General features: G+C 38.2%; 4 protein-coding genes across 5 annotated transcripts; 1 reads left to right on the forward strand and 3 right to left on the reverse strand.

Moving 5' to 3' along the window:
- Window positions 1-1,257: 1,257 nt before the first annotated feature.
- LOC146485524 (hydroxylysine kinase-like) lies at window positions 1,258-4,311 on the reverse strand. The gene is made up of 2 exons (XM_085103354.1): window positions 3,710-4,311; window positions 1,258-2,251 (listed from the first exon to the last, which is right to left on the reverse strand). Exons 1-2 carry the CDS (start codon window positions 4,244-4,246, stop codon window positions 1,631-1,633), a joined length of 1,158 nt encoding a protein of 385 aa, XP_084959480.1. The 5' UTR covers window positions 4,247-4,311; the 3' UTR covers window positions 1,258-1,630.
- Window positions 4,312-4,359: 48 nt separating this feature from the next.
- LOC146485525 (protein FAM8A1-like) lies at window positions 4,360-12,885 on the forward strand. Its single transcript, XM_085103355.1, has 5 exons — window positions 4,360-4,860; window positions 6,066-6,168; window positions 8,408-8,534; window positions 9,802-9,968; window positions 10,502-12,885. The coding sequence occupies exons 1-5, from the start codon at window positions 4,395-4,397 to the stop codon at window positions 10,677-10,679; spliced, it is 1,041 nt and encodes a 346-aa protein (XP_084959481.1). The 5' UTR covers window positions 4,360-4,394; the 3' UTR covers window positions 10,680-12,885.
- A 1,855-nt stretch (window positions 12,886-14,740) lies between these two features.
- On the reverse strand, window positions 14,741-18,229 carry LOC146485526 (E3 ubiquitin-protein ligase RNF217-like). Its single transcript, XM_085103356.1, has 2 exons — window positions 17,488-18,229; window positions 14,741-16,273 (listed from the first exon to the last, which is right to left on the reverse strand). Exons 1-2 carry the CDS (start codon window positions 18,057-18,059, stop codon window positions 15,955-15,957), a joined length of 891 nt encoding a protein of 296 aa, XP_084959482.1. The 5' UTR covers window positions 18,060-18,229; the 3' UTR covers window positions 14,741-15,954.
- A 3,782-nt stretch (window positions 18,230-22,011) lies between these two features.
- On the reverse strand, window positions 22,012-26,864 carry LOC146485527 (E3 SUMO-protein ligase NSE2-like). Of its 2 annotated transcripts, XM_085103298.1 has the most exons (4): window positions 26,545-26,853; window positions 24,551-24,749; window positions 22,576-22,837; window positions 22,014-22,360 (listed from the first exon to the last, which is right to left on the reverse strand). In XM_085103298.1, exons 1-3 carry the CDS (start codon window positions 26,796-26,798, stop codon window positions 22,610-22,612), a joined length of 681 nt encoding a protein of 226 aa, XP_084959424.1. In that variant the 5' UTR covers window positions 26,799-26,853; the 3' UTR covers window positions 22,014-22,360; window positions 22,576-22,609. The 2 variants fall into 2 exon arrangements, with proteins under 2 accessions (XP_084959423.1, XP_084959424.1); XM_085103297.1 differs by having other exon boundaries at window positions 22,012-22,837; window positions 26,545-26,864.
- Between the last annotated feature and the right edge of the window lie 1,018 nt (window positions 26,865-27,882).

Raw genomic sequence — 27,882 nt, forward strand, 5'->3', positions numbered from 1 at the left:
GTTGGCTAAACGAGCCGTAAGATAAAATGCGAACAAAGGGCGCAGAAGAGCATAGATCACCCTTGCAATCAAGAACGCAGTAAATACGAAGTGAAAGGGTTCAGGGGTCACTGTCGGAGCCCGGCGTGGGTGTGCAAAGGTACTATGAGGGATGCCACGCCAAGCAAGTGAAAGAATAAAATCTTTACCCAAGGGGTAATCTGCACCCGCAAATAAATACGACAATTTAATTCCATTCAAATAATTTCTACTAGAGGGAGTAGCCAAAGAAGGTCTATAGACCCTTCTCCAAAATGGCGGCCGAAAATTCAAATAAGTTAAAATTAAAAACGTATACCAGCACTAGAAAGAGCACTTTTACTTTAGTAACCCTGCAAAGTTTCAGCGTATCAGGTGTAATATCAGCTGAGAAAATGTAAGTTGAAAAACGGAAAAATTTACAGACGTTTGTACGACTGGGGTTATGACGTATACCCCCAGTCATACAAACGTCTGTAAATTTTTGTCAAATTTCATCTTACATTTCCTAACCTGAAATAACGCCTAATGCGCTGAAACTTTGCAGGGTTACTAAAGTAAAGGTGCTCTTTCCAGTGCTGGTATCAGGTTTTCATTCAGTTCAATTTTAACTCATTCAAATCTGTTGCCGCCATTTTGGAGAAGAGTCTATTTAGTCAAAAAGGATGGAAACTACATGTATTACATGAGCAATAGTCCAGTTTCGAATTCACCAAGACCGCTGGATAAAAAGACAAAAGACGCATTTATACAAGGTTAGCCTCAACCTGAAGCAAAATATTCGCAAATGTTAGCAGGAAAGTGCTGAATCCTAAAATAAAACAATACACAGGGTTGTGAAAAATTCATCTTTGTGAATAGTTTACTTCAGATTGAGGCTAACCCTGTATAACTGCATCTTTTGCCTTTTTATCCAGCGGTCTTGGTGAATTCCAAACTGGACTATTGTAAAACTAAGTTCAGTCTGGTAACCTTTTACTAGGGGGTGTGTCGCTTGGCGGCCAGCAATTAACCCCTGTGTGCGAGAGTGCCCAAAGGAGAACCATCACAGTTATGCTGGAATAAATTCAGGTTTGTACTGGATTCAAACTCATGACCTCTGAGACACTGGTGACACCAGTGGCAGCACTTCATCAGTATAACAGAGGTCAAAGCTAATCAGCACCAAATTTCTCCTTGTAATATCAATGCTCATTCAACCCCTGATGTCATGAGAATTAAGGATATGATCACCCAAGGTGAATTTTCTTGATATTTTATTCTCAAACTCATTAATAATTCATCAAGAGAAAACAAAGAAAATCACTACTGTGACCGTGGTTTGGATATGTGTTCCTAATTACCATAAAATTTTGCCAACTTTAGCCTTGAATTTCTCTAAGAATTATTGATCATTTGAGAAGCCATATCAAACATGAAAAAGTCAAAAAGTGCACCTCGATTTTTCAACCTACTTCTCAGTGTTTGGATATCTGATGAAACACGCCTTCTTGTGTTTGATATTTGCATATATATTACATAACATCTCTCAGGAACTTTAATAAGAAAAGTATGGGACAAGATGGAGAATTTATTCTTTGATCAGTTAGTTTGCACAAAACTGCTTATTATATTAATTAGATAGCCAGCATTTAAGGACTTCCTCTTCTGAAACAGCAATGTAAGAGGAAAGAATTTTTGATTCCAATAGAGTAGACTGGGTCAGATAAATATTGTCAGGTTCCAGAGACTGTTTGCACCGACCAATAACAATGGACTGAAAAAACCTTGCAGCGACTGACCAATAAAGGAGTGCAAGCTCGTCAGAAGAGAGACCATAAACACCATGATAACCACGTAAGAGATTACTGACTGCTTTGATGGCTTTGTCATGTGGATCCCCTTGTAGGGCTCTAAGCACGATCATGTATTTTAAACAGATAGCAACTTCAAACACTCTATATGAAACAGCGACATCCCCAAAATCAAGGACACTTGATATTTCATGGCCCTTGCCACAATGACTAGGAGAAACAAGTATATTTTCGTCATTGACATCGCCATGAATTATGTGCTGTTTTAGCTTACCAAGCTGTGGAATAACCTTGTTGACAAAATTGTCATAGACTTGCTGAAAGACTTGCTGTTCTGAGTCATCATTGCTTGCAACAGAGATGTAATTTTCAAGGACAAATAACTGGGCCAGATCCCACTCTTTCTTGAGCAGAGCCACAATGCCTGGATGCTTGAAGTTCTGTAGTAAATACCATAACATCTTAGTTTAGTTTAGTTTCAGTAACAGACCTTGGGAAGGAATATATAGACTGCAAAAATTAGCAGATTATTCTCACTGAGGCTTTTCTGTTTATAAAGCACATAAATGTGAACACAATGTTTTGGTTTTAACAGCTATGGTGCAAATTTGAAACAAGACCAAAATTTATTTTGTGCTCTATTTCAAACTTTTGTGCACCAGTGGCAAAAAATGCTTTTAAGGGGGCAGTCTGGTTTAGTTTTTATGAAATAAGTAGTGAATTATGCAATGCTTTCTCTACAAATTTAGCTCCTCAATAGTTTGGCCACATTTTGGCAAACTGAATGTCAGCTGGTGCAATTCAGCCTTTTATTTTAGGCTGTGACGTGAGTGTTGTTATTATTAAATATCAAATCAAATCAAATCAAATCAAACTTTAATAATCACTCCTCACAAGGCTTTTCAGTAACTATTTACAATATGAATCACTAATACTTATAGTACAAAACCAATATTTTATACTAATATCTACGTAATTATCTACTAATTGACTGCGAATCATCTAACAAATTGTCTCTTTCATTCAGCATGTTGGTTTTCAGAGAACATTATCATTATTATTTAAGCTCCAATACTAATGTGTATCTAAATTATCCTTACAATATCATATTGCTACTACAGTGGCTTAGGAAACCAGGGATAGAGGGGGGTAGAAGCTTATGAAACCAGGGATGGAGTAGGGGGGGGGGGGATAGTGGCTTAGGAAACCAGGGATGGGAAAGGGGGGGTTCATGTCTGCACAGTATGGCAAGTACATGCGTGAGTTTTCAGGAAATGTTCCTTACCTTGCTCAGAAAAAGCCTTTGCATGTGATTTTGTCAAGTTATGCCATACTCTGCAGTCTTGTGAACTGAACACATGTAGGTCTTGAGATATTTACCAGGGCGCTTTACTGGTAACTTTTGTGGGGGTTAGAAGGTTTTGGGTGGACTACTGGGGGGTGGAAATATTTTGGTAGAGAGTTTTGAAGGGTTTTACAGTACATGCCGGCAAGAATGGCATTTTTCAGTTACACTTTTGGCCACTGGACTTTTTGGGTCCAGCTTCAGCCTTATAAGACTTTTGGGGGTTCTAAAAACTTCGCCTGAGTTGCACAGTCACGCCTCCCCATTAATAACATACCTGAATACCCCTGTGAAGGAATGAAGAAAACCTATGGGTGGTTTGCCTTGCCACCATGTTGGTGGAAAAAACAAAAGAAAGTTTGTTCACAAAGTTTGCATAAAAATGCAGTGAACTCCCAGAGGAAAAAATACTTGTTGTTCCTGTCCACCAACATGAATGCCACATGCAAACGATCAATTACTGGTTTAAGCAGTCAGTCACCTGTCTGCCCCCTCACCCCCCCCCCCCCCCCCCTTTCCAATTTCCACTGAGACCCATGGCATGGATATTTACCTTTAATGCTTTATTCATCTTGGCTATGTAGCAGCCCAAACTGAAGAGAAGATATGAAGTACAACGGACATCTCTAAGAAGCATTCCCGGAACAAAGCGTAGAAGACGGACAGCATAAGTGCGAACAGGCGTGCGTTCTCCTTTGGCCTTGTCTTCAGCTCCACTAGTCTCAGAATAGCTTGTCTTGTACTGTATTGCATAATCACCATTTAAAGCCATTATTGGGACAGGGCAAATGAAGCCATGTTCTTTCAAATGCAACATAACTTCATTTTGTGCATTCACAAAAGAAATGTTCTCCGAATCAACGTGGTTTAAAATCTTCAGCACAAATTCCTCTCCCTCGTCACTTGAATTTGATTGATTTGGTAGGGTTCCTTTCATGTAGAAATTTCTATCATCGTAACTCACAAACTCCTTGACTTGAGAGATGTCAGAAATACAAAGTCCATAAAAGATACCTGCTAATCTAACTGCCTCCTTCTTATCAACACAAGGTCGCACAAGAGCAAGTACTCCGCAGTTAGCTTGTGCCATGCATATATGTGATTCACAGCTGTTCAAAAACTCTTGATGGCTGCCATCTTGGATTTTAGTGTCCGAGAGAATCTGGGCAGAGACAGCCTCGGCCCCAGGGTAATACCCATTCTTCTCTCGCAGTTTTCATAAATTGAAGGCGAAAAACATGGCGGACAATCAAGGCGACAGAGGATCTCCAAAACGACAACCACCTAACCAAGGACTTCCTCAAAGTACATCATCGCAAACAGGTCACCATGGGAATCTATCTTCTAGTGTTTCTTTCAATCAGCAAAATACAGCGTTTTCCCAAACACAAGAGCCCTGGAGCGTCCTTTGGTACTGGATGTCTGCTCAGTATTATCAGCAATATTACTACCAGCTTTGTTCGTACATGTATTACTGGCAAACTATTGCATCGCATCCGATGTACCAAGGTGCTTCCCAAACTCAAAGCGGCTATTATCAGCCAGGTTCAGTCGGCCAGGGATCGCAAGCTGCTTATGGTGGACAGCAGCTCCGACAGACCGCTGCGAATGCCAACAATCAACCACCACCAAATAATGGCGTCGGTATATTTCCGGGGCTAGCGGTGCCTTGGGCTTTTCCAGGACAACAACCCGTTACAACAGGTTATTTATTTTATATTGCAATTTAGTATAAATCTACTAGTGTTCTATCACGAATGCCATTCTCTGATTGGCTACGCTACTCGCTATCTATTCTGTGTTAGTATAAATCTACTAGTGTTCTATCACGAATGCCATTCTCTGATTGGCTACGCTACTCGCTATCTATTCTGTGATAGATAGTGAGTAGCGATTTTCAACAAAATGGCGCCCGCTTCTTCGCGTTTTCGAAGTGTCTGCGATGAGGAAATAGATAATTTACTTGTTTAGTTTTGAACGACTAGTAGATTTATACTAAAACAATTAGATTATTCGCTCTCGATTTCTATGCGTGATAGTTGATTCGGGCTTCGCCCTCATCAACTATCACGCGATAGAAATCTCGAGCTCATAATCTAATTGTTAAATAGATAGTGAGTAGCGATTTTCAACAAAATGGCGCCTGCTTCTTCGCATTTTCGAAGTGTCTGCGATGAGGAAATAGATAATTTACTTGTTTAGTTTTGACCGACTAGTAGATTTATACTAAAACAATTAGATTATTCGCTCTCGATTTCTATGCGTGATAGCTGATTCGGGCTGCGCCCTCATCAGCTATCACGCGATAGAAATCTCGAGCTCATAATCTAACTGTTAAGTAGAAACGAAAACAAACATAGAACGTTTGTTAACCCTTACATGTATCTGTTGTGTTCCGCTTAAGTTGTAAACCAACTATTAATTTTACCTAAGGAAAAAAAAATATATGAAAACTCTGAAATAAACATTTTGATTTCACCTTCCCACAGCAATAGATCTTTGAATCACATAACCTTTCCAATCAATTTTGATCATATTGCCCGTTTTTATACTAGAGAATGCATTATCCGTCTTAACGAACTTGGACAAACATTTGTTGTTAGTCTGGTTATGCATGTCCAGTATAAAGACAGGCACAAGATGCATTATGCATCTGGGAATGGTGTGCAATGGAAGATAGTTCGTCCAGATGCATAATGCTTTTTTGTGCCTGTCTTTATGCTATAGATGTATAACCAGACAACGCAACAGACATTATCCTTCTGGATGGATAATGTGTCCTCTAATATAAAAATGGCCGATGTTTGTAAGCTTGGGCTGCCTCTGGCAAGATCTTCAGTAGCAACTCCATGTAAACATTTGTAATTATATATAGCCAACTAACTCTTTTTATTTTTTTGTGTCTGCAGCTTGTGAGGTACACATTGCACCCATCTCTAAAAGAATTTATGCTGAAATACTTGACTTTATCTTCCTGTACCTTACCAAAGTGCTTGTGTTCTCAATTTTCTAGTGAGTGCGGTTGCTGATTATACTGATTTATGTCAAAACACTGTCAATGTTTAACTGCTGAGGTCCTGAAACCCCTGCTTTATATCACTTAGTGTGTGCAGTTGCGATGTACATATGTATTATTTTATATTTTGTCACCAAGAACATGCCACCTCCCTCAAATATGAACCTCCTGCTTTATCCTTAATTTAAAACCAGTCCCCAAGGAAATTATCTGGCTGGAGGGTTTGCCGTATCTTTTAATCACATCCAAACTACAGTGGAACCTCGATTTAACGAACCTCTATTTAACAAAGTCCTCGATATAATGAACGATATTCTATGTCCCGGCCAAAGTTACAGTAAAATGTATGGAATAGAACCTCGATATAACGAACCTCGATATAACGAATTCTTCGATATAACGAACATAATCCGGAAGCCCAAACGTAAAATCTATCTCGATATAACGAATTACAATGTCAACATGCGGCAGAAGATTAACGCTGAACAGATCAACAGTCAACAAATCCTTTTTATCCTTATAATAAAGAGACAGCAACTTTTCAGTCAACGGCTTATTATATCTCATAGACATTGGCACTATAGTATTTCGACATCAGCATTGAATTCCGTGACAGACATCACCTGTGTTACAAATCAATCATTAACTATGACCTCGATGTAACGAACATTTTGGTGACAACACTAAAAACGGCTGCGAGGGAGACTATTTCCCCTCAAGTTCGTTATATCGAGGTTTTCGATATAACGAACCCTCGATTTAACGAACAAATTTGGCCGGTCCCCAGCGACTTCGTTAAATCGAGGTTCCACTGTATGTGTATCCTCGTACATGTAGTATCCCTCAATGGGGCTTTAGCAAAATATTTAGCAATAAATTGAAAGTGTTTTGCAAAAGTGGACTTGTAACCAGTTGAATCCCTGTTGTGTCTTCAATGGTTGACTTTCCTGGTTTAAATTAGTAGGTACCATGTGATTGGCTAAATGAAAGTCAGAACAGATTGGCAACCTTCAGTAAGCATGTATTTGTGGGGAGGATGGTCATACACTTAACGTAATGTTTAAAAAGCGAGCAGGAGTGTTAAATCGGGATTTAAAACCAGGAGACGTAGCAGAGTGGTTTTAGACCTAATAAAACACATGCTATGAGTTTTTTTGAACGGCTTCAAAGACATTCCTGGAAAACTGTGTGTCAATAGAGTTCATAACAATCATACTTTTGTGAATGTTGGAAATTAGCATACAAGAAAAACACCACATACTAAATAATGAGGAGTGCTTTATCAGCTGATAAAACACCGCATACCAATGAGGAGTGTTTTATCAGCTGATAAATCACTGCATACTAATAAGGAGGAGGTTTATTGATATAAAGTCACTGCATGTGATGTATTATTGACCATTTGATAGGTCAATGGGCTTATGAAGTATTAATGAGTTTTTGAAAGTTCCATAAACTCCCTAAAAATGACCTTGGTGGCAGGCCATTCTGAAAGTTGATAAAATAATGTTTAATTTACCCAGAAAAAATATATGATAATTATGCCATATAACAGACCTTATTGCTGTATAATTTGCCTTGAAAATGCTGCATCATTTGTTATGATTATTTTATAAATCCTGTACTTAAAAGTTAAGAATGGGTAAAAGTTGGAACAAATTGTAGCTCAAGTAAATGGTAGTTATGAAAAACGGAGTAAAGCAGTGTGCTGGGACCCGTTTCTCAAAAGTCCCGGTAACTTACCGGGCCCGATAAGTGTCTTTGGTGATAAATGTTTCTTAACAGAAGTCAATTTTTGTCAGCTTTGAATACTAAATTGTAAAATCTTATAATTCTATGAAAACATTGGCCAAGTACCATGCCTGTAATCACTGTGTTAGCGGCGAAAAGACATTTTAAAATATACTTATCGGGCCCGGTAAGTTACCGGGACTTTCGAGAAACGGGCCCCTGGGGACCATACAGACTATACAGTAGAACCCCGCTTTACGACCACTTCGTTAATACGACCACCTCGTTATTACGACCACTTTTTTGTGCCCTGAACGAATTGAGAGTCCAGTCATTTCCTTAGTTTTACAGCCTCGTTAATCCAACCACCCTGTTATTACAACCACATTTTCACAGTCAGAAGGTGGTCGTATTAACAGGGTTCCACTGTATTAACAACAATATACTTTTGTTATTATTGGTGAGTAAGGAAGTAGTTAACATAGGAGATTTTCTATTTTGCAGTGATGATTTGGAGAGGTACAGTCAGCTACAGTATATGCTGTTAACCGATGATACAGCAAGTTTGAAAGTTATCGAGGAATTGCTTATACAAGCTTTAGTCTACAGACTGATGGTGTTTGCATATGAGGTAAAGATTACACATGGCTTTCAGCGTTCAACAGACCCTTCTCCAAAATGGCAGCCGAAAATTCAAATAAGTTAAAATTAAAAACGTATACCAGCGCTAGAAAGAGCACTTTTTCTTTAGTAACCCTGCAAAGTTTCAGCATATCAGATGTAATATCAGCTGAGAAAATGTAAGTTGAAAAATAAAAAAAACAGACGTTTGTATGACTAGGGGTATGACATGTACCCCCAGTCATACAAACGTCTGTAAATTTGTCAAATTTCATCTTACATTTCCTAAGCTGATATAACACCTAATATGCTGAAACTTTGCAAGGTTACTAAAGTAAAGGTGCTCTTTCCAGTGCTGGTATCAGTTTTTCATTCAGTTCAATCCTAACTCATTCAAATCTGTTGCTGCCATTTTGGAGAAAAGTCTATTGTACCCCATGAGATCTTGATTTGATATGAACATTATTTTGCTTGAGCTGATCAAATTGTTTGTAATTATGAGGTGGTCATTTGAGATATGCTCCCTATCCCCAATTCCTAACCTATTTTGGTATTTCTGTTTTAGAAAAAATAATTACAATAATTATTAATTGTTACCTGGGGTGCTTACCATTTACATGGAGAACCTGGAAATTCCAGAACAGCTACCGATCTGCGCTCTTTCCGGTACAGAGCTGTCAGTTTATGGAACAGCTTAGAGAAAGATCTTAAACTTAGTAAAAATCATGAGGTTTTTAAGGGTAAACTTAAGCATATATTACGGGACACTTAGGTATTTATAGACTTTCGATTAGTAATTTTCTACCTTTTATGTATCATTCTTATATGTATATATAGGTTAATTCACCTTATTTTTCATTTTAAACATGATGTGTTGATCACCGAAAAGCCCCTCTGGGGAGTGTTCAATAAAGTATTATCTTAACTTATCTTCCAGTTGGAAAATTGAATGGTAAGCATCATTCCATTTGGAGTACTTCTGAAATTATGGGCTTCTGGTCAAAGTGATGCATTTTTATTACTCCTTTTGGGAGTTACAGCTGAGTCATACATTTTGCATGTTATGAATCCATCTTCTGTTAAGACAAGCTAAATCATTTCGTATTTATGCCGAAAATTTCCATCCGGGTGGTTTGCGTAAATGGTAAGCACCCCAGGAAACATATTTAAAAAAAAATTGATTGCATTGTTATTTTTTGTAATGTAACAAGGTACATACAGTGTACATGTAACATCATTAACTAATGCCTCTTTGTCATGCCGTTGTTAACTTAAAGGTGTTTTTCCTCATGGGCGGTCTTCATGGCAGCATTGGAGGGGCCACACCTGGGAAGTATTTCATGGGCTTATCAGCAGTTGCAACTGATCACATCACTACAGTAGCGACTGACGTAGATGGTGAAAGAGTAAGGATTGTACCAGGAGGAAACCTGGGTTTCTGGAGGTAAGGTCATCATAAAGTCCACAAGGCATGAATGTTCATTTGCATCCTTTTGCTAAACCATACTCTCTTGTGATGGCAGGGGACATTCTTTTCCAGAGCCTAGACCAGCTCTATTTTAATGAGTACTGTTTATTATCTAGCAAACATTTTCAGTCTTCATTTTCCGAAATTTTCTTTACCAGTTTGGCTCATACATGTATTAATTTAACCATTGATAATTGGCTGGCCAAAACTGGCCGCTATTTTGTGTACAATTGCATTTAGTTCTTGCCTCCCTTAGAAGGGATGTTTTTGTCCCCTATTGTTCTCATTGTCTTCAGAAAGGACTGACCAATCAAAAAATCCACTTTCTGCGCATATATTTATAGGTCTTGGGGTGAGGAGGGGGGGTGGCTAGACAAAAGAAGTTTTCGTCTATGCAGGACGATATCAAATTGATCATATCTTGTAAATTCTGTCTGCCCCAACTCCTCATAAATGGTACTTTTCACTTATCTCTTCTATTTAATTTTTTCTTCTATTTTTTTCGTTAGGTCATTCGTAAGAGCTCTGGTGAAAAACTTCTCCATGACATTCCTGTTTCCGGTGTTTTTGACAGTCCTCTTTTTCCAGCATAATCGTACAATCTATGATGTGATTGCTAACTCGACAGTGGTTGTCACTGGTGCTGGCCGGCTGAGACAACAGGCTAACCAACATCGCCAGCAGTAGTCACTGCACTTCCTGTGCTGTTGTTATTAATTAACTTAGCAAGGTTTCCTTGATTAGCGTGTATTGTTGCTAACCTCGATCATGGAAACCTTTGGAAATATCGACTAGTATGAGTCATCGTTGTCTCTCTTTATACTTCTAATAATTATTTTTAGTATATTTTGCTTAGGAGGCTGTTGGATCCATGAGTTCAAAGTGTATGTAAAGCACATAACATCAAAAGTACCTGATGCCATCTACATAGATGTAAACATTCTTTTTTGTAGATCTATATCCTAACAGATGACCTTAAACTTGTTCTGAAGTTAACCCTTTAAGCCCTAACAGTGATCAGCATCAAATTTCTCCTTTTAATATCAATGCTTATTCAACCCCTGAGGTCATGAGAATTAATATACATGTATATTTTAATAACTTCTCTACAGTACTTTTATAAGAAAAGTATGGGGACACAATAGGAGAATTTGTTCTTTGATATTAGGGGTTGAAGGGTTAACAAAAAAGTGCCTTTCCTTGCCTATTGGCACTATTGTCTTCTGGGTCAGTCGATGTCAGTATTTAGGAGCATGCAGAGCATTTAGAACTAAGAATACATCTTTTGGTGACATTCATCATACAGCACTGAAATTTTAGAAAGTTGTCAGATGTTTTTTCTTGTTATTGCTTCAATGAAATAGTGAATAATAAATTATTATTAATTCCTAAATTGTTTTGAGGGGTGCAAAGCAACCTCAAGGACGGTGCCTACTAATACAGAAGTATTTTTGCGCGGTTTATGACTATGCGAGAAGAGCAGATCTTAGCAGGGGCTATTGGAATCCAAAAAGAAAATTGGGGGTAACCACGTATTTTTTAGAGATATTATGCAACAATAATACTAAAAAGCTGTAAAATATAAAGGAATGTATGGCGTTTTTTTCCCCAAATTGAAGCTTTATTATTTTTGAAAAATGCATGGTTATACCCCCAATATTTTTTTGGATACCAAGAGCACTTGCTGAGTTCTACTTTCTCTGCTTAGTTTTAATCCGCGCAAAAACATCCCTGTATGAGTAGGCACCACCCATAGGAAAGCTAAGTATCTCGAGATGCACAGAACATATGCGCAGTAACAAAAGTAGGCACCCTCCTTAAGTTTTCGAAATAAATGGGCACTGGTGACGTACTGGTGGCGATGACCCTACATTGGACTAGCATCCCATCCAGGGGGAGTAGCAATTTAATACTCCTAGTTGTTTCATGCACTTGTTACAGCTTTACCCCCTTTTAAGGGCACTCTAAATGGCACCACTGAATCAGAACAATCATCATTCATGAAACATCCAGTGATAAAATGTGCCAAGGCTCTGCTGGCCTATGCCGGGGTTCGTTCTGCTCAGATAAGTTTGCAATTTCTCTTATTTTTAGTGGGCAACTAGTTTAATAAAGTCAACATTTCAACATTCAAGGTTTGACTATATTATTTAATATCAAGTGATTTTCAGTGCACCAATATAATTACAGTAACATTAACCAAGCAATAAACAAAATGATGTAAAATTGAACTTCTTTAGTAATAATTTAAATCAGGGACAGATCCAGAGGGCAGTTTGAGGGCTTGGACTAATATTTAGAAGTAAAAAATACCAGTTGCCTTTATCTATTTTAAACCCTGACACTTGTTCAACAATTCCTGGTGTAACCCCTCCCCCTAACCCCCAGTCCCCTCAGGCTCTTTGGCCAGCAGTTTGTGGCCTGCAAAGAAACTCTTAGTTTCTTACACAGCTGGTCTTTGCATCGTCACACGATGCTCCTCCCTTGCGTGACGACACAAAGAATGGCTGGGTAGGAGACAAAGAGACTATGGGGTAGTGGAATTTTTTTAATGCAGGATTTGTAGTAAAACAATTCAAGCCTTTACAGGGCAGGCCCAATCAAAAATTGATTTCCCCAGAGTCTCTCCTCACAACAAACCGCCAGTCCAGGACTTAATACTCTTTGTATGAGATTTCTTGACCCCATACTGACTGACACCCCTTTCTTTTTAGTCAAAACTCCTGGATCTGTTCCGATGATACAATACTTTAACTAATTCAATATTATATTGGATAACTGAAAAAATGTCAACATTTAACTTAAAGCCATTTTATGCATATAAAATTAATTAAATACTCTGTTTTATACATGTACAACTTGGAAATATTTAATAAACATATTATTAACTATTTACTTGATGTTTAATTTATTTAATATTCTTATCACCCCCAGAGTAAAGCATTGACTAGAAATTATGATAATTAGTATACAAATGAAACCAGGTAATTTGGAATAGCATTAAAAGCCAAGCACAATCTTTTTTTTTTTTTTTTTTTACATACAACTCCATATAAACTGTACAGAGACAGTAAATGGGAGTTGACTTCCAACTTGTGTCTCGGGGCTACAACAATCCATACTTTACCGTGGTTTACTAGCACAAAATTGTTATAGCTTTTAAGTCTAATAAAATCTATTGAGCAATACATAGTTTCCTATCAAAATAGCTCCTTTTTTCCCAGTGTTTTACAAAGTGATTTTCCAGATTTTCAGAATGGTTCTTTCTAAGTCTAGATCTGCATGCTAGATGTTCTTGGACAAAGATATACAGATGTGTTTTAATTTCCAACCTTCACTAAATACATCCTTCTTGCTCAGAATTGTTGCCTGCAACAATTTCATGGGATGATGTATTCATTTGTCGCCAAGGTATTTCGGCATGCTAATTAATGTCCTCCCAAGAGCTGGGAGAAGTGGGGGACTCAACTATATTTAGTTGTAGGAATGCGTGCAAGGACCTTTGGGGTTAAAGTTAACAGCTGGGGCTAGATTGTCTGATAAACCTTTTTTTGTGGGTGTGAAAAGATTCTGGCAAGTATTTTCCCCTCCACAAAAACTTGGCTTTACTTTCAACTTCCCTGTCACTAATATACCGAGTGCTCTCTCCCCTAAATTCCCCAATAGGGCGGCCCCTGCCTAGCTGAAACCAATTAAGGACGGTGCCTACTTTTGTTACTGCGCACACATTCTGCGCATCTCGAGATACTCGGGTTTCCTATGGGTGGTGCCTACTAATACAGGGATATTTTTGCGCGGTTTAAAACTATGCAGAGAAAGTAGAAATATTTAACAAGAGCTCTTAATGGTATCCAAAAAGAAAATTGAGGGAGCCATGCATTTTTCAGAGATAATAAGGCTTCAGTTCGGGAAAAAATGCCATACATTGCTTTGTGGTTTAGTGCCTTTTAGAATATTAATGTTGCTTAATTATCTCTAAAAAATGCATGCAGGTTACCCTGAATTTTCTTTTTGGATAACAGCCATTTCTAAGATCTGCTTTTCCTGCATACCGTATTTACTCGAATAAGCGCCGCACATGGAGCGGAATGGTTAATAAGCGCCGCCCTCGAATAAGCACCGCAGCTCCGGTGCGGCGCTTGTTTGAGTATTTCCATAAGATGATAAAAATACACTGTAATCGCTGCAATGCGGTTGTAAGCCAGCAATGGGAATTTAGTTTCATCAATAGTGATGTTTTTCAGTTCAAAGTGAGTATATCTTGATGCTCTTTCATTCAGTTAGAACTCTCTTCAAAATGTTCGCGTTCTTCAGTTCTTGCGCGAAGGCTGTAAATTTCGCCGTTACGACAAGCCAAATCTCCCTCTTTTTCTTCCCTGTAACTGTTGCAGTAAGGAGATTGTCAGCGTTTGCTTGTACAATCAAAATGTTTTTGCTTTGTGGTATGAGCCTTTTAATAAGGGCCGCCCTCAAATAAGCGCCGCACAAGAGACATGAAAAATTAAATAAGCGCCGCGACGCTTATTCGAGTAAACACGGTAGTCATAAACTGTGCAAAAATACTTCGGTATTAGTAGGCTGTATCGTCCTTAAGTTGTGCTATTACAGTGTTGCACCACAAGCTCTGTCATACCAGATGGCAGCTACCAGGGTGATTTGGTTTCACACCTGGCCTGGCCTGGGGAGGGGAGGGGAGGGGGGCAGAAGGCTCCGCCCCAAGGTCCGAATCCTTACCCTTTTTATTACTGACACCATGTTTTTTATGGCCTCCAAGAAAAGCAGCCTTCGTCGTTTTAGATAATTTTTCTTTTATAGTATTATTGCAGTTAGATAGATAGATAGTTAGTCGAGAATGATAAATTTATAAGCTGATGCAATTACCGAGTGTCAATAAAGTTACCATGTATTAACTCACATATTTTGATTTTCTTTTGTCTGCATTCAAATTGCTTCATTCAAGGTAAAATATTATTTTTGTTTCTGAACTCAAGAACAAGGTTAGTAAGGTTCATTTGAATGTAAACAAAAGAATATAAGAGCCATTTCTGCACAGGATCTAGATGGGATTTACTTAACAATCCTATGAACCCTTACCAAAACTGCACATGTGCACACATGTGTTACCCAGGTGTTACACGTGTGTAAATTTGGTGTAAATCACCCCAACATATATAGGTAACACGTGTGTAACACATGTGAGCAACATTTTGCAGGTTCTTTGGTTCTTACATTTTAGTGTGGCTATTGAGCAGGAATATAAATACATGTACTTTTTGATATGGATCATTCTCCATTTTAACAGTTTTAAGTGTATTGTTTTGGATCAGGTAATTAACATTAATCTACTAAATAATAAATTCATTATCTGAAACCACAAATTTTTTCATCTCACAACATTTTGGCTCAACGTTTCAGCATCTTAATCGCAGTTTCAATTTCCTTTCTTATGAGGTTTTATCAGAGTTTATATTTCTTTTGCAAAGGCTGAGAACATCCCAGGCTCAAAATAAAAATAATAATTATTATTACTTGCTACCTCTTAACAAAGTATTAATTAAACACACTTGGCCACCCTTATTTGAACTTGACCATCACAGTTTAATTTTCACCCCTCAAATTATAGATTAAAATTCCTAATTGGCTACAATACTTGCAGGATGAAAAAACAACATACAAAAATTAGCATTGTGTAGTTCCAGAAAATATCCCCAATAGCAACCAGCATGATTTAGAAACAAATTCTCTGAAATAGTACAATAAAAAATTATCAAAACCTGTGAGGTGAATCTGAATGCTGATCCAGGGACTTAAATTAAGGGCTAAATTTACCCCCCATCCCCTCCTGGAAAATTTCCAGTCACTTCTGTGAGGGGTGAGGGGATATGAATATTTCTAGAACCACACATTGCGGTATAGAGATGAATATTAATTTCTTTTGTTAAATATTCACGAGTTCAACTGGTCAATTTACAGCATATTTTCCTTTCCTGTTTGGCCTGGTCTTTCGTTTTTTTATTAAAATGTAAGATCCATAAAAAGGAGCAGCAACCACACCTACTCCTACTACGACGCAGCCCACGCCAGCTACCAAACCAGCGACAACGGGAATTAGCATCATCTGACCACTAAAAAGCATGCCACGCACTGCCATCCGTTGAACCGGCTTGTCAGGTTTAAAGTTATACTTGCAGCCCAGGATACTTAGTCGGTCATAGTGATTTCCAAGGAATTTTAAATGGTGGTACTTTCCACCACATCTATAACAGAATTCTGTGTGGCACCTGCAGAAAGAAGAAGTATTTTGCCTACGTCAACATTTTCTCATATCAACTGCTTCCCTTACATATTTTTATACTTTCTAGTAACTGTTTTTCTTACATTATTTTTATGGTGCATGTAACTGTTTCGTTACATTTTTTATAGTAACACTAATCATATACAGTCAACTCCCTTTATTGCCGACACCCTCGGGACAGTGTCCTAATAATAATAATAATAATAATAATAATAATAATAATAATAATAATAATAATAATAATAATAATAATAATAGAGAGTCCATAACAGCGGGAATTTATTTCAGTCAAACATCTGTGATTTATATTTGCCAGGGATTTAGTTGCTGTCCGTATTATCGGGGTGTCCGTAATAGCGAGGTGTCCGCAAGGCGAGAGTTGACTCTATATTGCTATGCCAAAAAAAAAGTCTGTACAATATAAATCATTCTCGAAATTTTTAAGGTGATTTTAATTTATTGGAAAAAAATTTAGGATGTTAGACTTTTTAAACTTTGTGCAGTGAATATATTTAAGGTTCAAATTGAACGGCGCATACACCATTTCAGTGTTTTGACAGAAAACATCCGAATCTTGAGTTGACTGCAGTCTCCAAACAAAAACCCGGATGATGGGATCTTTGTCGAATAATCGAATAACATATTTTCTGGGCGAATTCGAATTTGAAAGAAAATGTTTGGGCATGTCTATATCAAGTTAAGTCTCGGAATCGACAGATTTAAATCAGCCCCCAACATGAAACTGATCTGTCATTGATACCTGAAGAAGAAACCCGACATGTTGATAGCTTTGAAGACAAAGTCACCAAATTAGCAATTCTCCCTTCAACCTTTTATTAAGCCGTATATTTGTTTTCAGTTAATAACTTGACATCAAGGCAACTGAGTTATCAATTGAAAAAAAAGGTGTTAATGTTTATGTTACCCAATGACCCAGAGAATCAAGAAAGTAACCAGTTGAGATGGTACAAACTGATTCGACGCTTTTCTTTGCGGTTTTTGCTCACTTCCTAGATCGTCGATCGATCGCGTCGGATTTGAATTTGAGAGGAGAATTACTCCAAAGAAATCCTCAGGAATAATTAGCAATCTAGAGAATCGCCCAAATTATAAACGATTGTTTTAAGGTTTTCGCATTTTTTAAAAAAATGAACCCAGTTTAAGCTTTTGAGTCGAATACACAAGGAACTTGATTCCCACCTGCTACATGACATGTGGTCACAGCCGCTTGATTTCTGGATAAAGACGTGACATTTTGGACATCGACGAGCATTGCGTACTGGTTGTCCGCGATTTTTCGCCCATATCTTGAGTGATTTGTCCCCTTTACAGAATTCCTGGCACGTTAATCCGTGATGCCAGGGCGCTTGGCAAGCGAAGCACCAAATCAATTGACATTTCGAGCAAGTTACTTTCAAGGTTTCCGGAGGCGCATCTTTTTCCTCTTCTTTTGTTGAACTTGCATTCGCCAAGTCCGTGTAGCGATGAATTCGCGAACATCCAGGACAAGTCTTGATCGAGGGATTTTGCTCGATTTCTACTTTAAACTGTTGAAATTTCTCGAAGATTTCATCAGAGACAAGTTCTCGCACTTCGTCGTCGCTTATAAGGCTGTCACAGTTGCCCAGCGGGCAGACGATTTTGACAATGGCCTCTTCGATTTTCGACTGAACGTGTGCTGCTAAACACGTCCGACAAATCGGCTCCGAACAGCACAGGCGAATACTGATTTCAGTCGTTTCTAAGAAGCAAACCATACAAAAACTGCTCATCTTGTTTTATAGTTCCAGTGTATCGACATACAACTCTTGCTCTTCATTAACGGACAGAATCGCAAACTCGGCGAGAAATTTATATAGAATGCCTTTTGTATACACACGTGACTGCGATATTTTTGGCTCGCACGTCAAAGGGGATCCGGCTGGCCAAAGCATCTCCTGTTTTTTTTTTCTTTTTACATGTCTTACCACTAGGCGAGTATTTAAGTGTTTTAATCTTTGCAAGTGCCCTAATTAAGCGGACGCCTCTATTACGCAAAAACCTTTCCAAGTTTTCTCAAAATTCGAGCCATCTTTCTGGAGTTGTTGCAGATAGGGTATCTCCCGCTGACAAATCGCAGGCACGTAAATTAGGGGTAAACCCCATCAGTAGTGGAACTACGTGAATCATAAGTCATTCAATTGAAAATACTATTTTTGAATATATATAAAGACAATTGTCATCTTTCAACTTCCATGGAATGGTTTGCTAAATCTTTTGGGCAGAATTCTAAATATATTCAACTCCTCTCCGGGACCGCAAACAGGCCATTGACTGTCTCTTAGAGTACAGCGGAAATTAATGACGTCACGACTGGAACAACTCGTCAAATTGTCAATAGATATTATTACGTTCATAACATATATATATGTTTTGTTTCATAACGTAAATATTTTCGTTCATAATGTATTTTAATGTCAGTTTTATAACACCTTAATTTTTATCATGACCCTTGTAATTTTGGTCTGGTACGAATACAGTAAGTTGTTCTCTATGTAGTTATATTCATATCATTTTGTCATAAATGGCGCCCCATAGTTGAAAAGCGTAAAAGCTAATTTACACGTATACCAATTTACCCAGGCAATTTATCGTCCCCGATCAGTAGGTTTAGTCGCATGGGCAAATTTACACGTTACACTTTGTCAGCGGAGTTCTTTTTCTGTTGGTGCAGCGAGAGGTGAAAATTGGCTTGATCCCAAAACTCTTTGACACTGCGGCCACAGATTTTTATAAACTCGGCCGATTTTCGTTCGCTTACCCATAACCTTTGTCAAATTGGCCAAATCGGCCCGCTTAAGGACTGCCTACTTTTGTTAAGATCTTTTGTTAAGATCTTGTAAGATCTGCGCATCTCGAGATACTCGGCTTCCTATGCGGGGTGGTGCCTACTAATACAGGGATAAACTATGCGGAGAAATCAGAACTTACTGTAACAAGTGTTCTTGGTATCCAAAAAGAAAATTTAGAGAACCATTCATTTATCTAAGCTTCTATTTGGAAAACAACGCTATACATTTCTTAGTATTTTACTGTTTTGCTAGAATAATTGTTGCTTAATTCTCTAAAAAATGCGCAGTTACCCCCAATTTTCTTTTTGGATTTCAATAGCCCTTGCTAAGATCTGCTTTTCCCGCACAGTCATAAACCGCGCAAAAATACTTCTTTAATAGTGGCACCGTCCTTAATTGATAGGTGTGCATTGACATTAACTGAAGTACATGTATGGTTGGCATAACATGTTGACAGCCTGATCTTGATGAAACCAATAGGAAATACGGGACTTGGTCAATTATAAGAATCGTGAAAATATTTGATTGCGTGCGCATCTATGAAGGATAACATTATACATAGTTTGTGCCTTCCGGTGACCTACGTAGTAAAACTAGTTCCTTTTAGCGCCTTGTTTTCGTGTAGGATTATGCTCTCACAAACGCCTAAGTAGGTTCCGCTGGATTTCCGCTTCAGTCCGGGCCTCAATTAAAAATCATTCCACGACAAATAGATCATCATCTCATAACCAACAAGCGAGAATGGAATCATTGTGTCATTAAAAACAACCGAACAATATTGCTAGCTAATGGTGATTTCAGTTTTCAAGAACGATCAGCTCAGAAGACAATTTACTGTCATGTCCCCATTACCGGTAAATTTAAATATATATTAAACTATGTCAGCACTTTTCCTTCCCTTTCCGGGTATTTTAGCAATGGATGTCACCGATAATAATAAATTTAATAGTGATTGTGCATTTGTATACAAGACGGCGTTGGGACAAAGTTGGCCAGTCACGCGGGCAAATCAAGAATAACTTTTGCTTACTTTGCATGATCTGTAAATCGCCCATTTGTGTAGAGTCCACGTCAAGGCATTCGGGAGCTTAAGCAACGACGACGGCGACGGCAACGACAACGCCGCGAAACAATTGGTTTAATGAGCAAAAACAATCGCTCTGCACTTGTGTTTTACATTTTGGTACATTTCTTTGCCTTCCTCTGCAAAACAACAACGTGAAATGACCACATTTAAGCTTTTGTGGAGAACGTGAAAGTACGGCGGTGAATTTTTCATTTTCTTTCTTAACTTGTACGACACGCCTACCACTTTGCTTCCTGGGTAGTTCGCCATTTTTGTAACAGTTGAGCGAATTGAAATAATCGCGAAGTAGTACAAATGAAATAGACATTTTTTCAGGTGATGTTTTCGTTGCCGTTGCCATCGTCGTTGCTTAACCTCCCCAAAGCTTGGCAACTCAACAAGTTTGTAACTTACGACTGCTGCCAAACAGTACGAACTTTGATTTCAAAGTGTTTAAAGTCAGGTAACTGCTATCCAACCTTTCAGCTAAATTGTCAAGCTCAGCATTTACATGCGATTTAATTTCTTGGCAGTAATTCCAACTATATTATCTCACAGTATCGTTTGCCAACTTCAAAGTACTCCAAGCAGTTGGGCTGATCATTTATTTATGTATATCAAAAATAGGAGCGGCCGATGCTCCTTCGCAGTACGCCTGCGCGACGTTACAGAGATGTAACTTGATGCCAACTTTCCAGGTAAGAAGCAAACCATTTTATGACTTGGGTGCCGGGTGGGTACCAACAGACTTGGGTTTTCTTACAAGATGCCCATGATCAACGGTATCGAAAGCCTTTACGAGATCGTCGGAAAGTCACACCGGTCATACGACTGTGATCAAGGCTCTCCAGGACGCTGTCCGTAAAATGGCCGAAGGAGTTCCAGTTGACAATTTTGAGTGAAAACCGAATTGAATTTGGGTGAGCAGTTTAGACTCAGACAAAGAGCCATACAGCTGTCGATGCAAGGCCTCCAAGGCCCCTTCGGCTTCAAGGATCTTACTAACAGGGAACAGGGAGAACAGTGATTAGACCACACACTGTAGTCCTTACAGTCAGTGCCATTACTTGCTTACAACAGAGCAGTTTATACTTTACCATGTTTCCAAATCCCTGGGAAGACGCTCGTTTCAAGAGAGAAGTTAAACATTAGCATACAAGTCCACTTCTGTCCAGAAATGCACCTAACCCTGAATTTGGGTACTTCATTTAAAACAGACCTTTTTGTCGTTTTCATATGACTTCATGTTTGACAGAATTATTTGTGTTTTAGTAAGAATTAAGGTTAAGGGACACCTTGTGATGTCTATCATACAGTTCATGAACGTCATCAGCGTGCACTTCTGGACATAATATCATTATTCATGTCTTGTCTTTTACCTAGTTTATTGACTAGGCAATCGCTGCCTTGATTGTATGGGCTTGTAGTTTTTAATAGTTTTTTGTGTTCTTAGTTGCTCTTAACATAATTCTATTTCAACAATATCGTGAAGTGCAACTGAATATATCCATATAGAGGTTTGCACTATATAAATGTAAATTATTATTATTATTATTATTATTATTATTATTATCATTATCATTATCATTATCATTATCATTATCATTGTCATTGTCATTGTCATTGTCATTGTCATTGTTATTGTCATTGTCATTGTCATTATTATTAATGATTTCTTGAGACATAAGCAGGCAATGACGCTGAAACGTCGGCTATTAACTTTAATTTTCACTTTATTATTATTATTATTATTATTATTATTATTTTGAAAGTATTCCTCTGGTAGTATGTCACCAAGTTGAATCTACAGTTGAAACTTCAGCAAGGAAACACAATCTTATTCAATGTTAATTTATTTCTTTAATTGCAACAATTTCATTTTACAGGGGTGGAGGGGGATGGGGGACTAAATACAGTGGGGCTCCATAAAGTCGCTACAGCAGGGGAGGATCTGATTGGAAGGAGTGCTTTCTGCATTCCAGCTGTTTCATTTTATCTTACCAGAATACAAAGTTTCACTATTCACATAAATTTTCCAGATGCTGGACAAAGAAACACAACTCAAAATCTATTGTAAGTCATAACGCAAGATTCTAATTCAAACTCTTGAAATCTATACTCTGATGAATATTAAAATATAACAAACTATAACAATTTAAAGTGTATTATCGTTTGTCTCACGATGTAGTCACTTTGAGATGTAAATCGCGACGTTTCGACTGCTTGCTGCTAGTCTTCATAAGGCGATGAGGTCGACTGGTTACGCGGCATCATTTATATCACAATCGCCTGACGAAGACTAGCAAGTAAGCAGTCGAAATGTCACCAAAGTGACTACATGAGACAAACAATAATACACTTATTGTTATTGTATCTACCACAATAAACAACAATAACCTTTTTTCTCGACAACAAACTATACTCTTCACTTCCTTCTGTTTTTACGCTTGATTGAATGTTCCAACACCGTATTGTGCTCAAGGTCTTGTTTGGAAAGGGGTTGTGCACACACAGGGCACTTGGCTCTGCCGCGGCCTCTGTCAACGTGCTGCATGATGGCATCATGGTCATAGTTATGGCCGCAAACTTTACTTTTCATAGGCTTAACCATCTCCTTTAATGTTAGCGGGCATTTTGTTTGAACCTCAGGAACCTAAGAACAATTTAAAAGAGTCAGTGTATATTCTAGGGCTGAGTAATAATAATAAAAAATAATAAGCTTTATTCATCCATCTTAAAAATAAATATATACACTGTAGGTACAATGGATTCACGTAAATGGATCTAAAATTAAAAATACACAATCATAAACAAAGGAGCCTTGCTGCCTGTGCCATAAAATAGTTTGCATGTCTTTGCATGTCTTTTGGTTCTTGACCTTAGTATTGCTACTGGTCCTGGTGTTGATCTCAGTTTATTGCTGTAGCTAGTATTTGGCTTTGTAGTAAAAATTTGATTTGGGTGGTTTTTATTATTTCCAATCCTTTCCAATTCACGCCTTGTCGCTACTCTTTCGTCTTTCCTCCAACATCGAGAGGGATGTTCTCAGTATTTCAATGCTGGTTTAATGGAGCACACCTGACTGAAGTCAATGAGGGGAGGTCAAGAGCATTAAATTACAGACTTTCATAGGAGAACAAGACTATATTTTTTTCTCTCTGCAATTCCATGACTTTTTTTACTTTAAAATGCAGGAAATAGACTTTGGAGTTTCCTAATTCTTCCTAATTACGGAACTTAAGTAGCGATTGATGAAGACAACATCACTTGAAAGTATAACTTCATTTAATTTTTGCTGCTTCCAATAATTATTTCAACTCACTCAACTTGGACAAAAATGGCGAACTATCCTGAATCCAAATCAGTAAGAGTGGCATTCAAGTAAAGAAAGAAAATGAAAAATTCACCATAATGTGTTCACATTCTCCACAAAACCTTGAATTTGGTCATTTCATGTTTTTATTTTGCAGAAGATGTCAAGAAATGTACCAATATTTAAAACACATGGGCAGAGTCATTGGTTTTGCTCATTAAACCTATCGTTTTGAGGCGTTGTCATGGCCGTCACAGTTGCTTGAGTTAAATGTAGCCAAATGCACAGTAATCGTGAGACTGGCTGCTAGTACATTTTGAGAGAGATGCCCATGGACAAATCATCAACAACAATAAAGCAAAAGGCAATGCAAGCAAGCTCTTCGTTGAGCAGGGCCCTGTTGTTCAAAGCTCGATTAAGCTAATCCTGGGTTAACATGAACTTTGATACAACTTTATTTCCTAGTCAATAAAGATTTTTCGAAAAGATTTTTGCCCCTCAGTTTTGACTTAGACTTTTCTTTACCTTTAGCTTTTGAGTCACAATGTGCGTGTGTAATTTTTATAATAACTTTAGGCATAATCCGAAATACATGTATCATTACACTCACCTATTCCATTCACGAGTTTGCGCATAGAGTACTTTGATTTCGAACAAGTAGTATTCGACTAATTAGCTTAGATTTATGTTTTCTATGACATACGCTGAATATTCAATATCGGCTAGGAACTGTTTTTAAAGTCGCCAGGATTTACAAAGCGAATAAGATTCGAAATATGATAGCTATCGCTAGCTGATTTCATAAAATGCTAATTTTGTGTTTATTGTTAACCCATCAAATTCTTTTGTTTTATTTGACAATACCACACAAAGAGAACTTACCACGATGAATAACAATGACAAAAACGTGCGCATTTAGATGAGTCTAAAAATAGGCGCATACGTGTTTTTGCTGTGTATAAAATGCATCTGCCTAGTTTACTTAATTCTGGCCTGCACTGTAGGCAATGCTACATTACATGTATGGTAATGTAGCCTTCTTTTTTTCCTCACCTGTGACATAACAATGTCTTCATCACCAAGTGGCTCTGCATTTGCACTAGGCATTGGTTGTCCTTCATGGTGAATATTCCAAACCTTTTCTCTGAATTCTTTAACCTTAAGGTGGCCTTCCAAGTCAGAATCTCTATTACTGGATTCTAGAGAATTGAGTTTCTCTTTGAAGATGTGTTCAATGTTTGGGATATCATCACTATAGGAGATAACAAACAGACATTACTTTGTTTTCCAGGGCTTTTGTACATTGTTCTAATATCTAGTAGTCCTGGTGTGCTTACCATTTACATGGAAAACCCGGAAATTCCAGTTGGAAAATCAAATGGTACGCATCATTCCATTTGGAGTACTTCTGAAATTATGGGCTTCTGGTCAAAGTGTTGCATTTTTATTACTCCTTTTGGGATTTACAGCTGATGTTCATACAACTGTACATTTTGCATGTTATTCATCATCTGTTGCAAGCGTAAATGGTAAGCACCCCTGGTGTCATGCAGTGTAACTCTGGTTCTATTTACAAAACATGGCTTATATAATTTATTTGTTTAACATGACAACTAAAAGATAATTATCATGACAAAGTAAAACTTGACTTGTGCTCTATCTGATGCTACATGTAGATGAACTATATTGTGTTAACAAAAATATCCTGTGAGTTCTCAAAATACCATTAAACTATTTAAAATGCTTAAAATAATTTCTATTTCCCCATGAATAACACAAAATAAAAAAGCGATTTGGATTGACGTGTCTATAAAAGAAAATTCCTGAGGGTTTGTTAGGCAGGGGGGGAGGGATGCAAAAAAAAACAAACCATCCATGAGGAGGAATGGGAAGTTTCTTGATTTATAGACAATTTGGCATTCAAAAGGCAAAACTGCTATCAAATTTCAAAATATTCAGTAAGGTCAATTTTTAACAAAATTAATTTTAGACATAAGTGGGACAGTTCCTGGGCACCCTTCAGGCTAAAACCATGCAGCCACTTCAAGTAAAGTTTGAAAATGACAGCCACTGGAGGCAATAAGCAGTTGAAAACAGGTGGGAACCCTCCTTCAAAAATTAGCAGTATCCTCATTAAAACACACCATCTCGTTGAGAACATTACAATTTATTACTACACAATTCACTGTCCGTTCGGAACACCCCATCGCCCCCCCCCCCCCCCCCTCCTCCCTCAAAGTAAATGCTGGTAGCCTGAAATTGAGCAAAACTGATTTGGATTAGGGGTGGGGTGTAAGGGGGGGAGGGGACAGGTCTGAATTTGAAATGTCTAAATGATACTCCAACTTAGTCCCAAAAAGTTCTTTTTACAAATGCATGTGGTTTGCTACACTGTGAGCAGAGGCCCTTCCATCTTCCTAGATAAGTCGGGAAGAGGAAGATCGAAGGTCCTCTGCTCGCAGGTAGTGGTTTGCATACTGCAACTGAGTACTTTTATTGTATGTGGAAGGCCAGTTCACCCACTTCTCAAGAACAACTAGTAAACTCTTTCCGCAAATTAAATGGCCATTGTAGAACCATACAGTGGAACCTCTGGGGAAATTTTGACAGCCAACATGTACAATGTATATATGAAGAATACCCAAAGGCTTTAGCAAACCAACCCCTTGGTAAACAAACAAACAAACAAAGAAATAAACAAAATTTTCTCTGTTTTTGGAATGTGGCACTCCGCATGCGTAGGCGTTACTCGACTCTGTCTGCGATCCTTTGCGATGGAAGCACACTCTTTGTGATCAATTGCTATTGTTCGCAATCTGCGATCGCCGCGATCGTTTGCGATCATATGGACACCACGCTTATTTTCTTGTCTTCGGATAAGTAAAATTTCACAGGGAAATCGAAATTAATATATCTCAAATTAAACAGCAGCACCTTTCGTGCGATGACATGTGCAAAACTAAGCTAAGATTGTTGCCGTGGATCCAAATGGACCATGCATTCTATAATCACCCCAGTAAACTCCTGCTACACATCTATTAACTCACCTAGAAGCATCATATTGTCGATTAAACTCTGTCTTAGCAAGATCCACAGCTTTGACCCACTGCTCCATCTCACGATTCATCGCGATGTATTGTAGCATGGTGTCTTCAAGCTCTTTAACTTGCTCGCTTTCCTTGCAAACCTCTTCCAAATCTAGTGCTACATCAAGCGTAACACCCAAACCATTGTCTACGTATTCCCTCACCTTCCCAACTTTCTCAACGGCGTTGTCGACAGCCCTAAAGTGAGGTGGCATTTTTCAATTTTTGTGTGAATAAACTGAATATGCAGAGTACACTTTTCAATATGGCGCCAGAGATTTACATGCACAGAAAAGAGTCCACAACTCGTCCCCAAGCTCCGGCTGAATTCTCACGGTCGTTAGTAAAAATTTTTCCAGGGCAAAAGAACACAACAGCGAGAAAATCAGCAAGACAACAAATTTCACCCAGAATAAAAACCGATCGTTATATTACTCACTAGTAATAATGAAAGTAGCTTAGTTTAATGCAGGTTTATTAACCTGATGGATGTTAAGTGCTAAATTATTTATCCTTCCTTAAGCAAGAACGCATTATAATAACATAACATAGCATAACAGTTGTTTATAACTACTTGGAAACACGGTAAATTATCCTAGACTTACTTTTAATATGATATTTTAATTTGTCAATCAACCAATCCAAGAGAAAACAAGGGGAAGGGGAATCAGATTGCTCCTTATTACTAAGAAGGAATTTGGCCGTATAGAGCGTTTTAGAACCAAAAGCAAATTAATTCTCAGAGCCTCGCCCCTCCTCCTCCACCCCCAATTCCCTCTCCGACCAGGCTGAACAGTTGCCGTGTGATTGTGTCCTAAAAGAGACGAATGGAAATCAATCGCTCGCAAGACTGTCAGTAATTCCCTTCTAAAAAGGTCCAGCGAACGCTGCAAAGAACCGAATTGGAGTGAACGAGCCTTTTGGGGCCGTTCCCTAATCTACTTTGGCTCTTTTGTTTGTTTTGTTTTGTTTTGTTTTGTTTTGTTTTTTGCTCACATGCCGTCCCTCTTGTAGCTCTCCCAGGTGAGTTCTTGAGTTACTTTCTCGCAGAGATAAATACAGCCTATGGCCGCTGACTCAGGGTATGCATTAAACTCAATGGAATTGGGTTCCCAAACAAGAAGACGTAACTATTTTTACACCATTATAATTATTTTCTTTCCATTGTGTCCACCGCAAGAAAGAAAGATGGCGGCTGGTACAGTTACCCATAATTCTTAGCATAAGACAACCCTAACAACGCTCATTAAAACGTACAGAAAAGTTTTAAAAGTTCAAACTTAGCATATACGATGTTGT

Source organism: Pavona decussata, unplaced genomic scaffold (genome assembly GCF_977016875.1).
Source record: "Pavona decussata unplaced genomic scaffold, jaPavDecu1.1 SCAFFOLD_26, whole genome shotgun sequence".
NCBI classification, from domain to species: Eukaryota; Metazoa; Cnidaria; class Anthozoa; order Scleractinia; family Agariciidae; genus Pavona; species Pavona decussata.